The sequence below is a fragment of the Nilaparvata lugens genome, chromosome 13 (assembly GCF_014356525.2).
Source record: "Nilaparvata lugens isolate BPH chromosome 13, ASM1435652v1, whole genome shotgun sequence".
Taxonomy (NCBI): Eukaryota; Metazoa; Arthropoda; class Insecta; order Hemiptera; family Delphacidae; genus Nilaparvata; species Nilaparvata lugens.
In genome coordinates this window covers 10,562,779-10,582,330 of record NC_052516.1, presented here as the reverse complement: position 1 = coordinate 10,582,330, position 19,552 = coordinate 10,562,779, and the positions used below count along the sequence as shown (strand labels likewise).

Here is a 19,552-nt window from a genome sequence, read left to right as displayed (position 1 = left end):
TCTGTTTTCCAAGGATGAATTATCCTTTAATGTCGTTCAGCGAGTTTTCCAAAGAATGAGACCTAGTGCAATCGAATCTTTATATCATAAACCTACTATGTTCCAAATTTCGTGAAAATCGTTAGAGCCGTTTTCGAGATCCGTAAAACATAAATAACCAGATATAAAAATAGCCAGATATAAAAATATCCAGATATATACAGAAATTGCTTGCTTAATATAATAGGATATACAATAGCTTACAATACAGCTAAATTATAGATGAATTTACATGACATAAAATAAGGAAATAATTATTGAACTGTATAAGATACCGTATAAAAAAACAATTTGGAATAACTATACAAGATAATATTGTAATGAATCTACATAAATTGGCGGAGCTTTGGACATATCAATGTCCATTGAGAGAGATAAGAAATAAAGTGCTGGCAGTTAACAGTATATCTCACTATCTGACTACAGATATAGAGAGACATCGGGAGAGATAGAGGGTTACTGATGAAGCCAAACAATCAGATAATAAAGGCTGGGACAATTTTGAATTGATTTGTTTTTGAAGAAATTGTAATCATGGTTTTCCCTCTAGCTTCAACAATAATGAGTGAGGAGTGTTTCAATAATTTTGTACAGTATTATTCGATTTCAATTGATTTTATTTGATTTAATCATATTTTCAAAGAAGGTAAAATACTTGTGTATTTATACCTGTGAAATTATCATCACAGAATCTACATACCTGTAAAAATCATAGATACAGACTAGGTTTGAGCTAACTAATTATAAATACTGTAATTGATTAGTAATTAGTAATCCTGATGAGATTGCTGATACAAACAAATATAGGCCTAATGCAATCTAAAAATTATGAGTTAAGAATTATATTGAACAATAACAATTAAATTCAACAAATATTACAGATCCAAGCCTTCCAACTTTATCAATTTATTTGTAATTTAGTGATAATTGTGATTAAATATTCTGTACAGTCATTTTTATACAGATCTTTCTTAACCATAATATATAATACACTATACCCTAGGTACTACATTATGTTTCTCATTTGTTTTAAAAATCCCTGGTTTGAGAAATTTGACTTGAGTTCATTTTAAAATCTACTATAATAGGTCATTCACCTCTCCTAAATCTTGTATGCTCCACTCTTTTCTTAGTACTTGCAAATAATACTACAATAGGAAATAGCCAAATATAATGTGTAGTTCAACTCAATATGGACAAATTGATGTCGTAAATAAGACAATATTCCAATATTAATCATAAACATGTTTATAAAAATAATCCTTCTATGACGTAAATTAGATAATCAATTTTTCTGATGAAATTGAAAGCAGGGAGGTGTGTCTCAAATGGAATTGTGCTGAAAAAATTGGCACAAACTCAGAGATAATTGCAACCAGAGTCAATAGACCTCAACTTGTAATGTATCGTTAAAAAATGTTATTATTTATTATTCATGAAGTGGATTAACGATAAAACTAATTATAGGAAATGGACTTTGAGACCACACATGTTGATCTTGGGTGATAAATTGTTTAAATTCTTTGTAGGGTAAACGTTTCAAAAATGTATTGGAATAACTTACAAGCTCTATAAACCAGTCTTTCAAACTAAAATAAATTTAGCACTATTAATTTTCATCATTAGATGTAGGCTATCCACCTTTAGGCCTAGTAAGTTAATGGTAGGATTTGGAACTGATTGTCTGTAATATAATAGAGAAAAGAGCTGGCTTATACATGCACGGGATAGGAAATTCACAAATGACGCATCATGACATCTGCACTACTGGACTGATTAACTTACAATTTTATTTATTTATAATTTATTTTGCATATAGATACTTAATTTAGCGAGGAAACTCTACAAGTTTTCTGTTTGTCAAGATTTTAACCAGATCCTTGCGCAGCAAGGTAGTCCTGACCTGATAGTCATAAATAAAATGACGAAATTAATACCCAATTAATTTATTCATATAGACATATCAGTGACCGGCACCGTGAAAATATATCATTTCCATAAGTTCTGATAGGACCGTTCACACTCAGCGAGTATGAATAATCCCATTAAAACTTATGGGAATAATATTCTCACTGTACCGGTCACTCACAGTCACTGATATGTGATAATCCAGTTTTAACCAGTTTTTGGTTATTAAGGCCTGCTATTTATGCTTTTCCGATTTTCTGATTTGTTTCCTAATGATTTTACATGATATGATGAAATAAATAACTAATGATTTAATATTCTCAAATCATTCAAATAGACTAATTCATTATTTAATAATATACTATTTCAATAACAAATTTTATAACTTCAATATCATAAATAATTATTCGACAAAACATAAAGATTGATTTGATCTGCATTCTCCACTCACAAACTCAAGTCTTTGTGGAGGATATTCACAATGTAGTTCAAGCAATGAATGCTCAAAAAAGGGTATAGAGGGAAATGTTTGGAAGACAATTTTTGACCCCACAGTTCTGTTTAGGGTAGTATGGAGGTAAACATATCAAAAGTCCCCACCCCTACCCCCTGTGATAAGGGGGTGGGGGTGGTTTAAAGGTACCATTTTTTGGTTTCTCGCATAAAACTCAAAAACTATGTATCCTAAGGACTTGACTGTCATATAATAAATTATAGCTTACATAACTGCTCTGGTTGACTCTCCTGTTGTAGGCTTGGAGTGGTTTTTGTTACTTGAGAATAGGATATTTCTCCAGTGTACTTTCTAGAAGTGAATTTCCTCTGTTGGGTTGTATGTTGTACTACAATTTTGTACTACAATATGTTTCCTACAATATTCACCCCACAACATTTTTTATATCTCCTCTAGTTTTCGAGATATCCGCTCTTGAAGGTGTGACATTTTTGAAAAAATCACGTTTGCCACCAATTTTTTCTATTTTTCCTCCTATAATTCTTTAAAAATGGACAGAGAAAATCCATTTTGATTATGAGCTCATAGAGCATTCAATTTTCTACAATCTGATGATAATTTCACGCTTTTACGAATTTCCCCACACCTTTTGCAGCAGCTTTAGTGTTGAGTGTGAAATCTCCATTTCTGCAACAATAGACCAATATTGACAAAGGAATTTGGAGGGAATGTTTTAAACAAATTTTTTTACTTTGCAGCTTTGTTGAGACTGGTTAGGAGGAGAACATATCAAAAGTCCCCATTCCTAACTCATGTGCTAAGGGGATGAGGGTGGTTTAAAAGCTGCATTTTTCAACGTTTTGCTTCCACGCTCATATCTTGAGAACAATGCGTTCAATCGACATAACTAACGATTCAAAAATGAAGCTTGATAAATTCTCTACACTTTTTGTTCAGTGGAATTTTGTGATATACCCAACAGTTTCCGAGATATTCGCTCTTGAAGGTATGTAGGGTAATTGTTGAAATAGCAGGTTTTTATCCAATGTTTTGCTCTTTGAGGGCTTATAAATCTCCAATTGATTTGATTCGATGGAGACAAACCCACTTGTAAGAAAGGGGGTGTGTGTTAAAAATCTCAGAGGCGTGTGTGTAGTCAAATAAAAAACTGATAAACTCATGCCAATTAGGATCAAAACAACATCAATAATAATCATCAATTGCATAACATAAACATCTATTTCTCCTTCAGAGTGAGAGATTTGTCATTTTTTCTACGACTAGAAACCAAAGTCCACCATTTCTATTGTCTGAAAGTGGATCGCTGGGGCCTTCAGACTACTGTACGAGATAAGAGAATAAATTGTGATAAAAACTGGGAGAAAAGAGAGAGAGAGAGAGAATTGGAGAGAGAGATAGAAAAGGAGGTGTGTCTCAGGGGTCACAAGTTTCCATAACAGCAATTTATTTCCAAGAATCGTTTGCGATAAAAATGTCATTAGATTTTATTTTTCCCTGATTGTTTTTCTGATGTCTATAAATTTTATTTATTTGTCAATGCAGTTTAGTTCTCTTGTTTGAAAAGTAGGTAGTCGTAAAATATCCAATAATAAATTACATTTGATTTTTTATTCTAATGGAAGAGCTTTTTTCAATATTTTGAATACATTCTCTTCTGTATACAAATTCTCTTTTGTTTTATGTTTTGAATACATTTTTCTCTATCGTTTTGATTGACCGAGCGAAGTGAGGTCTAAGATTCAAGTCGACGGTTTGGTATTTCTTTTAATGTTTAAATGTTTATATGTTGCGCATTTACGGCGAAACGCGGTAATAGATTTTCATGAAATTTGACAGGTATGTTCCTTTTTTAATTGCGCGTCGACGTATATACAAGGTTTTTTGAAATTTTGTATTTCAAGGATAATATAAAAGGAAAAAGGAGCCTCCTTCATACGCCAATATTAGAGTAAAAATCAGACTATAGAATTATTCATCATAAATCAGCTAACAAGTGATTACACAGATGTGTGGAGAAGCCAGTCTATTGCTGTATTTCCATAAAAGGTCTATAGTTTCCAACGTTAGTAGACAGTCTGTCTACTAACTTTGTATAGTTTCAGGTACTTGTGGATGAGAATACTGCGTGAGGTCTACTGTTCACAGAACTACTAGTTTATTTTGTTTCAAATCACATATTCTTCACTAAAAAAGGGGGTTTTCAATATTTTGAATGCATTCACTCTAGTTTTCAAATTACATACAGTATTCTTCTTTTAATGTATAGGCCTACTTTACTTTTCAATTTATTTTTCAGTATAATATATATTATGCTTACTCTTTCACGCTCTTGTTTTATTTTTGGTATATCATGTAGGCTCAGCTTTAGTTCTATGATGTCTAAGGGCAGGCACACACCAGTTAGTCAAGACAAGACAAGACTAGTCACGATTAGTCACAATACTTCACATAGTTGCTTATGAAGCAACACACACCGATTAGTCATTGCAATTACACATGTCTTCATAAGCAACTATGTGAAGTATTGTGACTAAACGTGTCTTGTCTTGTCTTGACTAACTTGTGTGTGCCTAGCCTTATGAAATAGTTCCGTCATTGATAAAAACCATTTTAATATTTTTAATATGATTCCCATTTTAAATTCGTCTTCCTCCTAATCAAAACTCACAACTGTAGGGTTATTTGTCTCACATTGTCTCTCAGAAAACTCTGATTTTTCACACAGGTTTTCAACGATTTTATTATTGAAGAATCATATTTGTACGTGCCAGTTCACAAGCCAGGACGTGGGAAATATTTTTAAAACTATATACATAAATTTTTAAAATGATGAACTTGAGGATGTTTACATCAACAAAAACCAAGATAAAATAAACCCAACAATATTGACTATGACTCACATTTTACACGTGTAAATAAGACACAGTTTCAATAAATACGATAACATCTATTCAAACAACTCTCAAGTAAACAATAAACATTTCAAAAATAATTGTTTTACGGAATTCAATAAACAGATCTTTTCAACTTCAATATATCAGTAACTTTGTTGACGAAATGTATAGTGGCAAAAGCTGCTCAAATATTATGAAATTCTCTAGATTTATCTATAGCACTGATGCTTGTTTGTGTTTATTTGAACAGTAAAAAGCTGTGATACGTTCCGTGGGAGACTAAATATATTGGGTCAATTATTTTTGAAGATAATAACTGGACATTTGTTCCTAGTATGGACTTAATATCGACAGTTATCGTTCGAAGTTTAATAGAGAAACATTAGTTTTCAGTTCCCAATGAAAAGTAGTAGAACTGTTATTGATTGAAAATATTCAGTTTCTCTTGAATATTCAGATATTTTTACCCAAAATTTTCCTCGTTATAGATTTTTTTTTTCTAAAATATTTGTTTACTTCACTTCAATTCTTATAGTCTTTTTCGATTGATAAGAAATATTTTTTCCCAAAATTCAAGTTAGTTGTTTCCTCAAAATAGTTCTCAGTAGTAATTTTCCTTCAATATTTGTTAAAATTCTTTAGTTATCAATTATATTTAAACAGTAAATGCTGAAAATTCTTCAAGATGGTTGTCAACAAGAGTGCATTGAGATCAGCTCTATCGTTTTTCAAAAAGTATGTATATTTAATTAATTTTCTTATAAAACTGCTTTCACTTTTTTATATTGCAGGTATTTCTATTGTACACTGGAGAATATTCATATTTAATTTATTGTATTGTTTAAAATAATGTTATTATGCTTTTTTATAATTCAAAGTTATCATAAGTAGAGGCTACCACTCCACTACTTCAACCTTCTCTTCTCCTACTTATTATTCTTTTACTTCCTTCATCTTCAACTGTCTTCTTCTTTTTTTCTTCTTTTTCTTTTTTTCTTCTTCTTCTTCTTCTCCTTTTCTTCTTCTTCTTCTTCTTCATCATCATCATCATCATCATCATCATCATCTCCTACCTTCATTTTCCTCTCTTGCTTCTAGTTCTTTGTCTTCTTTTTATTACCGGTATCAATAATTTATTTCAAAAATTTTGTAGGCCTAATTATTAATTCATCTCTTCTGTCTCTTTATCTTCTTCTATATTTTTAATTTCTCCATGTTTCTTTAGTTATTCAGCATTTTTCCTCTCTCTTATTTGAAAAAATCTATGAATAATTAATTGTTTATCAATTACTCATTGTTCATCCATTTAAATTGTCCTGAATCATATCAACATTAAAATTTTTTATTTAAAATTTGTACTTTTTCTAAAGGTAGCTGACTAACCAGCGTTAGTCCAAATTTGGTAGTTTAGTAAGTTTATAATTACAGTGTTTGATTAGCAATGTTATTACTATCCTTGTCTATCATTTAACAAAGCGGATAGCGCTATCTCTTTCTCGCTCAGCTCTGCTGCTAGATCGTCTCTTAACAATGTAAAATAAATAACCAACTAACAAAATATTCCATCTTAATTATCATAAATAGATGTTTCAACACCTATTGTGTTATATCTTCAGTGTGAAAATTCAAAACTTAAAATTGATTAAAACGTGTCATGTTCTGGTAACCATTGTTTCACCAATAGTTGAAGCACCAATAAGATCTAAATCGGTCAAATCTTATCTAGAATTCGATTTGGAGTCCAACGCAACCGGTTTCAAATTCATATATTTAATGACTATTGATGTATTAATAAAAAAATGTGTATAATACCATAGATAAACAATAGCATGAGTAGATATCCCATGGTATAGGGAATTTATGTCGCAACTTTTACTGTTATCCCAAGCCGATAGTTCACATAGTTCTTTCCTATGCAGCTGTGTGACACTGGTAGACTCTCAAATTGTGCCGTTCATACACTGTCACCCCAACAAAACAGTAAAAATTGACAATAATCGACAGTAATCGGCTTGAGATAACAGTAAAAGTTGCGACATAAATTCCCTATACCATGGGATATCTACTTACGCTATTGTTTCTCTATGATAATACTCAGTATCAAATTTCAAGGAATATTCAGAAATTGATCAAAAAGAAACAATCCGAATTCCAGATTTCTATAGTGAGGTCCACGTTATAATGACAGTGTGTGATTAGCAATGGTATTGCTATCCTTGTCTATCATTCAACAAAGCGGATAGCGCTATATCTTTCTCGCTCTGCTCTGCTGCTAGATCGTCTTTTAACAATGTAAAATAAATAACCAACTAACAAAATATTCCATCTTAATTATTATGTAAATTCATTACGGTATTAAATGATTGAAAACTATAAATTAGTGCTTAATAAAATATAATTGATTATTTTGAATGAGAATGACCAGTTAATATTACATCAATAAACCTGTATCAGCTACCGTCTATAGAAGGCATTAACAAGACGATCCTCTGTCAACAATGTAAAATTAATAATAAATTAACAAAATATTCCATCTTAATTATAAAAATTCATTTTGAAATATATAATTTCTTGCTTAATAAAATATAATTTATTATTTTGAATGAGAATGACCAGTTAATATTACATCAATAAACCTGTATCAGCTACCGTCTATAGAAGGCATTGACAAGACAGAGGATCGGCAACGTTGTTCTCCTATCTTTCTCCACTGCCATTATAACGTGGACCACACTATAGCCTACAGAAAGTATCACTTCAACTGGCAGTATTCCTTATGAATGAAATCAATGCTACCCATTGCCCCAATACTGACAGCTTGATTATATCTCACTGAGGCTACTATTATAAAAAGCATCAAATCAATTGCCAAATTTTCTTTTCGATAGACCGCTAATCAATCATTAAAAATAGACACAACGTTTGACCTACAGCCAAAACTTTTGTTTTTTTAACATGTCACCCGAGGTAAATGAAATAAAACAGACTACAATCCAAGATTGAAAAGATATACATCATACACACAATTTAAAATAAATAGATAAAGATTCACTTTAAATTGACAGCGTTAGTGGAATGGGAAGCTTTGATGTTATCTATAGGAAATACTGACAGTTTTGAGGTTGATCTCAAAATATCATATCACCTTTAAAATATATATAGTTATTGAATTGAAAGTAAATTAAAATACAGATGATAAGAGTTCGGTTCAGTTGAGTATTTTTAAAATTTATTTTAATGTTCTGCTCTTTGGTGCTTCTGAGATCATTTAGGACCTTCAAAGGTGGGAGGTTAGTTTTATTTCTATGGTTGTAGTTTAATTTATATTGGCGATTTATCATATTTTTAGCTAATAATTATATTGGTGATTTATGTTCTGCTCTTTGGTGCTTTTGAGATCATTTAGGACCTTCAAAGGTGGGAGGTTAGTTTTATTTCTATAATTCTAGTTTTATTTTTATATTGGTGGTTTATCATATTTTTAGCTAATAATTATATTGGTGGTTTATCATATTTTTAGCTAATAACTGAGCTTTTGTTTGTTTGTAAATCATAATCTTCTATTTATATCGCCGATTTTTCGTAGTTTCCGTTATTAACTCTGTTATTTTTATTGAAAATTATCATCTTTCATATACAGTGATGATTTATTATAATTTTTGTTATTCACTGAGCACTGTTAACTTCTGTTATTAACTCTGTTTATTAAAAATTATCATCTTTCATATACAGTGATGATTTATTATAATTTTTGTTATTCACTGAGCTTTTTACTTTGAAAATCATTATTTTTTATCATATTCACAACCCAAGAGCTTTATAACATATAGGCTAGCTAATTGTCTTTTTTCTTCAGGGCTGCTCTTGAATATAAATAAAAATAGAAATCTAAGTGCCTATCCTTATTAAAAATTGTTCAGTCACAACAAGTTTCGGCTGTATGATGCCATTATCAATTGACTTAAAAATAAAATTATCTATAATTTATTAAATTACTTTTAATATACGGTAGCCAAAAATGTAAATAAATATAGCTATATAAATGTATAATTATTATAATATAAATATATAATGTACTAGAATATAGCCGAAACATGCTGTGACTGAAATTTTGCTCTGTACTTAGATTTCTGTTTTTATTAATAGGCTGGCTAATCTATGCTTAAAAACACCAAATATGCACTTTTGATTCACCATGCTAAACTTATAATGTATAATAATATATTCTGATTTATCATATAGAGTTCTCTACATATTAATATAGAGTTTGACTAGAGATAAATTAAAATGAATAGAGTTTAGATGTTACTATAGTAGTCAAAGATTCCATTGCTCTAGAACAGAGTAGGTGTGCTCTACAGCTCCATAACGATAGGCTATAACTATCTCAAGAATTTATAGAATTTGCTGCCAATTATACAGTAACGCTTCAATTGCACCTAATCATGCGGTAATAACCCATCTATCTTGGGATAATCTCAATATAGAAATTCAGTAGATCGTTATATAATTGGCATTTCATTTATCTTATATTGGCATTATATTAGACTACTTGGTATCTTTCCTAAATTAGATAATTCCATTGAAACTATTCACTTATTCTATACCAGTAGGTATATACTCTACAAGGGTCTAATTAAAAACTTGACAAACTTAAATCTTGAAAAATTTAAAAAAGGCCTATAATCATCCTCGGTAAATTAAGAACCTATATACAAAATTTCAAATTAATCAGTCCAGTAGTTTAGACGTGATGATTCGATGCGAATCATCACAGGACGTCACTCATGAATTTCCTGTCCCGTACGTGTATAATAAGCTAATAATTCTCTCTTTTATTATCTCATAGATACAATAGAATAGATGTTTATTTTATCAAGACAATTTTAAAATACAATGATTACACTTTTTATCAATTTGAATGGCAATAGAAAGTACTATAAAATATTGATTTTGTGGAACTTTTCCATAATAATTGAATAGACTTAGAACGTTGTCAAAAATACACTTTAATTAAATAAAAATTAATATTTTTTATAGGAGCATGCTTTCGTGTGTGCTCACACATCATCAGATGATGAATCCACTATTAAAGTGGATTTTTGACAACGTTCTAAGTCTATTCAATTACTATAAAATAATTGAAATACTTTTATTTATTTATTTATTTATTTAATTGACAATCACAAATCATGATTACAATATAATTATGATTGGGAGAAGACAACAGGCATAACCCTGCATAACCCATATTATGGCAATACTATGATGGAAATATCTATAAACAGTAAATCACAAAAAAAACTTCATGATATAGATGTGAATATACACCGTGATTCAAAAAAATACCACAACTTTGAGAATTGATAACTCTGCAAAGAATAAACGGATAGTGGAGCACTATCTGTCATCGATTCGAGGAAGCTCTAAAGTTTTTTTTAGTCCCATATTCCAGCAGGATGAAGCACCACCACCCCATTGACACTCATCTGCCTATTTGAATGAAAACTATTCGAGGCAATGGATCTGCCGCCAAGCAGCTCGAGACAGAGCACTTCATCACTGGCCTCCAAGAAGCCCTGACCTCTACCCCTGTGATTTTTTCTATGGGGGTACGTTAAAGATAAGGTGTATCGACCGCCTCTACCAGCTAACATTGAAGAGCTCAAACAAGAAATAACATCAGCTATACAAACTGTTACGCCCGATATGCAACGAGTTCGAGTATCGTATTGATATCACTCGAGTGTCTGGAGGGGGTCACATTAAACATTTGTGAACTTGTTTTCTAGTGGGGAAAAACTTAATTTAATACTCTTCATTTTAATTTACAACCCAAGTTTCTATTATGTTTCCTTGATTAAATACAGATTTTCAAAGTTGTGGTATTCTTTTTGAATCACGGTGTATAATATACATGTATATATAGGCCTTATATACATTTAAAGTTACATTGATATTGATTGAAAATATAGATATAATACATCTACAATCACTACAATGAAGAGGAATATTCATAAATTTCTATTGTTACCGTATATCATATTCATGAATAGGCCTATTCCTATACTAGAGAACACTGTGCTGATATTATTAACTGAAGGGAGAAATACATATATTTCACTGAAATATAGATATATCGTATTTACTGTTTCAGTAGTATCAATTAGTAGTGTAGACTAAATAGGAATTTCACAAATAACAATTATAGTATACAATACTTTTCGCATTAATTAGCCAGAGGGGAAAGTCCAGATTTTAGAGATAGTGCGGTGGTGGGGGCACCTCCACTTCCACTTCCTCTTCTTCTCCTTCTTCTTTCTCTCTTCCTCTCATTCTTCTCTCCTCATTCTTGACACACCCCTTTTCTCTCCCCACCACTTTCTAGTCTAGGCTCCCCTAAATTCTTGAAATGTTTTAAAAGCTAGAACTTTCCTGACAAACATTAATAATTGTCTGGCTACTCATTATTAAGTGCGGATATAGTAGGCTCTAAACTAGATAACTCCTCTATTTTAGGAATTTTTGTGAAATATTTAGAAGTTTTTAGGTTTTTAAGTTACTTTCTTCATCTATAGGTGCTAGTAGTGTGCTAAATATAGCTGGGTAATTGCGGGTAAATATAGATATTTGCTTGAAATAGATTTCTCTAGGAAATTTATAAATAGTTTGAAAGTTTGGAATTTTAAGAATGTAGTTTGTATCCTATTAGCTCTGCATTCCATAATATTACAGTAGGATTTCTAAAGCTTTATTGATAGAGTACAAATATAATAGTTTTATTTAAAAATAATTAGCTATTATTCTTTATTCTTTGAATTGAATTGAATTCATAAAAATTCTTCATTCATTGAATTTCATAAAAATATAGCAAGTCATCTTCTTATTTTCAAAAGAATAATAAAAATTTCAATTTCTTATTTAGCGCTTCAACAATTTATCAGAGAACTCTGAACTCATCTAGTTAATGGAATCAAAATTGGTGGAAAAATATTTGAAACGATACAGTTGTATTTGAACTTTTAAAATTATTTTGAAAAACATTTGAAAACTTTCACAAAATGCCTGAGTATATCAAGAATGACATCAGAGGGGCTGCTAAGTAAGTAATACAAATATTTCAAATGTTTTGTTTTTTGAAAATTGCTCCAATTTGTTTTCAACTTCTGAAATGTTTTGTGTATTTTAATTATTTGGCAATTCTATTATTTCAATTTTCAATTTAAATGTTATTAATCAACGTCTTCAATTTTCTTACTTCTAATATCTTTTTCGCTTTTTTACATTCCTTTGTATTTTTATACCGCTCTATATATAGTTTATTCACAATTTTTTTTGGAAATTCTATTATTTTAATTTTAAATTTAAATGTTATTAATCAACGTCTTCCATTTTTCTTACTTCAATATCTTTTTTTGCTTTTTTACATTCCTTTGTATGTGTATACCGCTCTATATATAGTTTATTCACGAAACTTTTTTATCTTCCATATCCCTCAATTGCTCCTTCTGAGCAATTGGGATGTGGGATATCAAGAAGTTTCGTAAATGTGATGCAGTGTTTGCAAATTATTGTAATGGTTTATTATTCATTTATTTATTGATAAATTACATATCATATAATTATATATGAATATAACTATAACTAGGTACCTATAATCTTGAGTTAGGTACTATTTATGATATGGTTTTATTTCTATGTATTTGCATAATAATTATATTTATCCTGTTTCATCACTACTATAGGCTACATACTTCAAAATGTCCATTCAGAATCATAAAATAAAAAAGCGTAAGTTAATAATTGAAATTGAATAGATATGAAACTCGTAAATTTTTCTAATATTTATGCACTAAATAACTTTGATTTCAAAATAGGAAAATAACCGTAGGAAACCAACGATTGCTCTTGTTTATCTAAAATATATCTTGGAAAGTTGTTTATCTTATCGGCCCAATTAACTTATCCTATTTGGTTATTTGCTTTGTTCTTCTCTTATTTATTTGTATATTCTCTCCTTATTTAATCTTATTTTCACAATCGTCTGTTTTGTCAGACCAAACAGTCATTAATTGCTGGTAAACACTTGAATCACTTTTGTTTTGAAATGATTTCAACATTTCCTCTACAGTATTCTAAAACTCAACCATAGTTTAAACATGATTGATTGAATGAAGAAAAGAATTTCATTTGATTCATAATACAGTTTTTGCTGAGGGTGATGCCCTCATGAGCTCTAGACTTGTGCGTAGGTAATGAGTCGGATGATTATGAGAGATGAGTGGACCAACAGTTTTCGGTGGGTTCCGAACCACCGGGAAGCGATTTTTCAACTCATGGATCATTTTAAAAGCCTATATTAATCAACCTACCTATTTATGCTGTAAATATAATATAATCTCAATAGATTTTATCAGAAATCCCAAAGTCAAAGAACTTTAAAGCGAATATTAATAGAAACTTGTTCATTTTATCTTTTCAATTTTTTTATTACATTTTTCTCATGCCTTCTTCTTCTTCTACTTCGGCATGAAATTTCTCACTATATTCCATTTACTCTAGCCACTCCACTCACTGGAATAATTCATTTCGTATCAGTTTATCAATGTTTTCCAAATTTTTAATTTTAGAATTTCAATTTTAAAATTTTCAAGATTGAAATCTACGGTTTTGTATATTTTATTTTAACTTCCAGCATTTTCCCTTTTCTATAACTTCCAATATACAGTTCAATTATTCTTTACTCTCTATCATAGTCTCAATTGCTCCATACTCTCCATATTTCATAAAATCACTCTGCTTATATTGGCTACTTGATTCAAATAAAAACAATTAAAAAACTTTTACTACCCTTTAATTAAAAACTTTAAAATAATTTTAACTTGAAAATGCCTATGGTCGAAACTAGTCGTTAAAATATTTTAAAGTTTTTAATAAACGGGTACTAAAAGTTTTTATATTGTTTTTATTCTCCATATTTCATATGTTTATTCTTAATAATTTCATACTATTTTTATAATACATCTTTATAACTTATTGTATCATTCTATTTCTTCAATAAAGGGTATCTGCTTATATCACAGAATAGGTATACTGTCAATCAATCAATCAATCAATCATTTATTTCTTTCCAAAGCATACATGAAAATGTACATGAAAAAGTCAAAAACTAAAAACTAACTTAAAGCTAAAGAGAAATTAGTGACTGTATAAAATTCATTTTTTTATGCAGTGCTTATATCATTTTAATTTAATTCTGGTTTTCCATATTTAGGCTAGGCTACTTAATCATATCATGAGATGCTCTATTTTATTTTTCATTAATTGTTTTTTCAATCGTTTATTTTGCTCATTTTATTCCGTTTTTTTCATCTCGATCTTCATCTCTTCCACTGAAATTGTACAATTTTGTAGTATTCTTCGTATTTCTATCGTGTTTTTTCTATTTATTTATATATTTTTCAATTGTATTAATAATTTTTTATTCTATTTCCCCCTCTCAGGTACAATGCGGTGGTATTGGATTTCGTCAACGCCCAGAAAAATTGCATCGAGGAGGTTCCTCTCGTACAGGGACACGTCTCAGCACTCTCCACTAAGGTATCAGAAAAATTACTAAATTAATTATCAATTTAAATTATTAATTATCCATTAACTATTATCATCCAATGCTCCATTATCTAGCAATCAATGTATTATTGATTGTATTATAATGTATTACTATTGCACGATTCAATTGAATTGAATGAATTTTATTTGCCAAAAACAAAATACAAAAAAGCTTTACAAAAAATAAATAAAAGTATATGCTACTGCACTTAAACCAAGATACATACATTTATTTAATTAGATATAATAACGAAATGATATCCTTTACATTACAAACAATAGTTTTAAAATGAAGATTCAATTTATGATCACATGCATAAGTACAGTAGGTGAGGCAAAAACACCGGCAAAAGGAAGATTCCTTGTGCGCCAGTGTGAGTCGTAAATCAGCTTAATCAGGGATGTAATATATAAACTTGAATCTAGCGTATGAAGTGTTCGAAAATATAATTTATAATATGAAGTTGATTATTGTATAAAAGTCAACGATTGGAAATAATTCAAGTTTAGCCATGCCTCTATGGCTCTTTTTCTGTTTTTATTATTTCGGAAATTATTAATTACTTTTGAATCATACAAAAACTACTTCAAGTTTTGGCGTTCTATAGTGAGGTCCACGTTATAATGGCAGTGTTGGATTAGCAATGGTATAGCGCTAGGCCTATCTCTTTCTCGCTTTGCTCTGTTGCCAGATAGTCTTTTAACAATGTAGAATTAATCATCAATTAACAAAATATTTCATCTTAATCATGAAAATTCATCATTAAATTATTGAAAAATATAATTTCTTGCTTAATAAAATATAATTGATTATTTTAAACAGGAATGAACAGTTAATATTACATCAATAAAGCTGTATCAGCTACCGTCTATAGAAGGCATTGACAAGACAGAGGTCCGGCAACGTTTTCCTTCTATCTTTCTCCACTGCCAATTATAACGTGGACCTCACTATAGTGATTTATACACAAAAACTACTTCATACTTTAGCGTTCTAGAACAAAATTCATGATGGAATGTATCTTATTTTAAACTATGACTAATTATTTTTCTGTCATTACATTCTGGTATTCATTAGAAAAATTTAAAAGAGGAGTACATAGCTTTAAAGCAAACCCGATTATCTTAATTTTATGCTGAATATTATTTTATGTAATCACAACAATTTACATTGTACTCTAATTACGGAAATTGCAAAATTATATGGAATACTTTGATCTTAAATCAAATCAAAAAGTGTTTTATTCACAAATAACTTTTTTGTCTTTCGAGATAAAACACAGACATGTGTACTGTGTGGGATAAATTACATGCTAAATAGCCTGAACGTTCAAAGTACATCAAAAGCCGTTCAAAAACCTTGAATAGGTGATAATTTATTCATTTTTGGTGCATTGTCCGCTTTTATCGGTCTATTTAGTTGAGTAAATCACTGCTGTTTCATCATAATTGTAGCGCGATAAATTCCTAGACTTTGTATGACTAAATGGATTGGGTCCATTTTTCTAATCAATTAGCCATTGTTTCCATTACATGTGTCATCAAACCTCAACATCTTTGTTTGATATGAATTTTAATTGTTTTCATGTTGATTTCTTTGTTTTTGTTGATTTCTTTGTTCAAAAATTTTGTTGATTCTCTTGTTTTCATTCACAGCTTTAATTAGTGTACTGATGGCTATAGGTATAAATTTTTATTAAAAATAATTTATTTTTTATCGTTCTTTATGTTGATTTCTGATTTATTATTATTCATTCTTTCTCTATTCATTTATAAAATAACTTAAGTATATTATCAAAATGATAGGGAGAGGAAAAATGAGGCAACCTTGTGCTATAAATAGGTAGTTTAGTTTTGGCAATCTTTAACTTATTCAACATTAGTTGCTACTATCATTATAATGCTGTTATTAGCACAGGTTAGTTGAAAAATATTCCAAAAAATTAAACTAGAATTATCTAGATCGGTAAATAGAATGATCTTCATGGATAAAATGAAAAATAATCAGGTGGAGATAAAACAAGACAAGATAAGAGCCTTCTCTCCCTCTCTCCCTTGAAAAATGTACATTATATTGTTGTTTTAAAATGTCCATTTCATATTATTTATAATTATATATATTTTTCTTACTATTCAATAATTATTATTCTTTATTTATTCGATAATTATTCACAGTTATTAATAGAATAAAAGTAAGCCTCATAAGTGGTAAATTCGTGTTAACTTTATCTCTTTTATTTTCAACTTGAATTTGTAACAGATTTTTGTATCTTTAGACATATTCTCTGTTACTGTAGCACATTGCTATCAATCTTTAGCGACAAAATAAATTATTCTGTAATAGGAGAACTAATAATTAATCTATTTGGACCATAGCTCCTTTTAAATTATTTTACCAACTTCGAAATTGATATAGCCTACGCTATTTTGTAAGGAACATTGTTTTTGAATAATTTTTCAAATTTTAAAATTATTTTGCTTTGGTGGTTTCCTACAAAACCACTTCATTCCTTCTTCTAGCTATTCATTTAAAATGCTAATAATCAAATAAAATAATCAAAAAGGCTACGAATACAATATAAATCCAGTAGGCCTACTCTCCGATGTAAATCCTCCCAACACAAATCTATTACAATCACAATTTCCAATCAATTTCTCAATTCTCAATTCTATCCATTTCTCATTTCCTAATTCAATTCTATTCAAATGCTAATTAATCGAATAAAATAATAATCAAAAAGGCTACGAATACAATAAATCCAGTACTCTCTGATGTAAATCCTCCCAACACAAATCTATGACAATTTCTCAACATTTATCAATTTTTGCAGTTGATCTACTTTCTGAGAGACAGTGTCCTGCTGTGCGAGCCGAAAGAAATTCACATCTGCGATGGAACAAAACAGGAAAATGAGAAAATGGTTGCCATCATGAAAAACATGGGCATGCTACAGGAGCTGCCCAAGTATAAAAATTGGTGAGTTTCTTCTACAATATTTCAAATTACTTTTCTCATTTTTTAAGTGTCCATAGACTCCAGAAGCTATCAACATAACTTCTTCAACTGCTTCATCAAAATAATACATCCATTTCATAACATTTCTGAGTATCTTTGCTATTTTTTCGAACAATATTCACCAACAGGTCTATGAAATTTATTAGTATCAATTTATTGACATTTTATTCAAGTTTTGAGTAAATCAAATCAAATCAAATTGGTTTTTATTATCCATGATAGCAGGGTTAAAAATTCAAATCATACAATAACGTTACATCTTCTGCAAACAAATAATCATAAATAAAACTTATTTCAGTTGAAATTAAATAATTAATCGTAATAAATAAATCTAACTACAATATACCACAGTTACAGAAAATACAACACTACATTTTTAATAAACTTTATGAAAGCTCTCCACAAAGGCAAATCCTGTATGTGGAAGAGGGTCTTGACCCCTTGACGATAATTGGCTATCGTTGGATTGCCCTCGTACTTGCATCAATCAAATTCTTGGGTAAACCAAATATTAATTTCGAAAAAGATTTAGAGTATGAAGCTATTATTTTTATACGGTACCAATATTCATCAACTTCCTCATCAAAATTCAAAATTTTATCAATTTATCAACATTTCAACAAAATATTAAGCATCTGTGGAATTATTTGGAACAATACTCCTCAAATACCTTTACAAATTCATAAATCCATCGACATTTTATACAAGAATTATAATACTGTATCTTATTATTAAATATCTGAGCTAATTTGGAACTGTGCCGAATTTTTCAACTGATTTATCAAATTTATGAATTTATTGACATTTTATACAAGTTTCAAGTACAGTATAATATGTACTATTTTTCTTCTTCTGAAAATTATACTAATCTGATTCTATTCTTTTTTTTCAACTGTACTATTATTTGGAACAATAGTCATCGATTGTCTTGACAAATTTATAAATAATCAACATTTTCTGCATGTTTCAAGTAGGCCTACCTATCTTTGCTGTATATTACCGTATTTGGACCAATATTCTTCAACTGTCCTATCAAATTGATGAATTTACCGAAATTTTATCAAGGTGTTGTTGATGTTTGTTCTACATTTACCTATTCAGTTACCTTATAAAATTTATGAATTGATCAACATTTTATACAATTTTTGTTGATGTTTGTATATGTTTGTGCTACAGCTACCTGGTTCGAACTGATCCAAGGGATGTGGCAAGGGTTGAGAGCAGGACCTTCATGAGTACACCGACAGAGAGGGAGGTCATTCCCATCCCCAAACAGGGCGTGAAGAGCACCCTTGGCAACTGGATCTCCACTAAAGACATGGATACTGCCATCGACAACCGGTTTCCCGGTAGTATGAAAGGTATTTGACTCATTCCAACTGATTTCATTCTTTATTTACATGTTCATGACCAATTTAAAGTGATTTTACACTCCATGTTGATAGTCAAAAACCCGTATTTATAATCATATTTTGGATTCATTTAACAAAACATAAATGAAAATTACTTTAAACTTTGGATTTATTTATCAAGTTTCCATCTAGCTGTTTATCCTGTTGTCAATATTTGCAATAGCAGAATTCTTCAGGGAATTACAGCATTTAATTTGGA

General features: G+C 29.8%; 1 protein-coding gene across 10 annotated transcripts in view; it reads left to right on the top strand.

The window, feature by feature from the left end:
- LOC111058636 (phosphoenolpyruvate carboxykinase, cytosolic [GTP]) overlaps positions 1–19,552 on the top strand; it is a 52,054-nt gene that overhangs the window by 13,216 nt on the left and 19,286 nt on the right. For 3 of the 10 annotated variants that reach the window (XM_039439810.1, XM_039439812.1, XM_039439811.1), the window contains exons 3-5: positions 14,820–14,916; positions 17,757–17,902; positions 19,118–19,302. In XM_039439810.1, coding sequence (XP_039295744.1) covers positions 14,820–14,916; positions 17,757–17,902; positions 19,118–19,302 — 428 coding nt within the window. Of the gene's footprint in view, positions 1–5,590; positions 6,052–8,494; positions 8,741–11,755; positions 11,933–12,241; positions 12,419–14,819; positions 14,917–17,756; positions 17,903–19,117; positions 19,303–19,552 lie in introns of those variants that run through there. The other 7 variants (XM_039439808.1, XM_039439809.1, XM_039439807.1 and 4 more) reach the window with 7 other exon arrangements.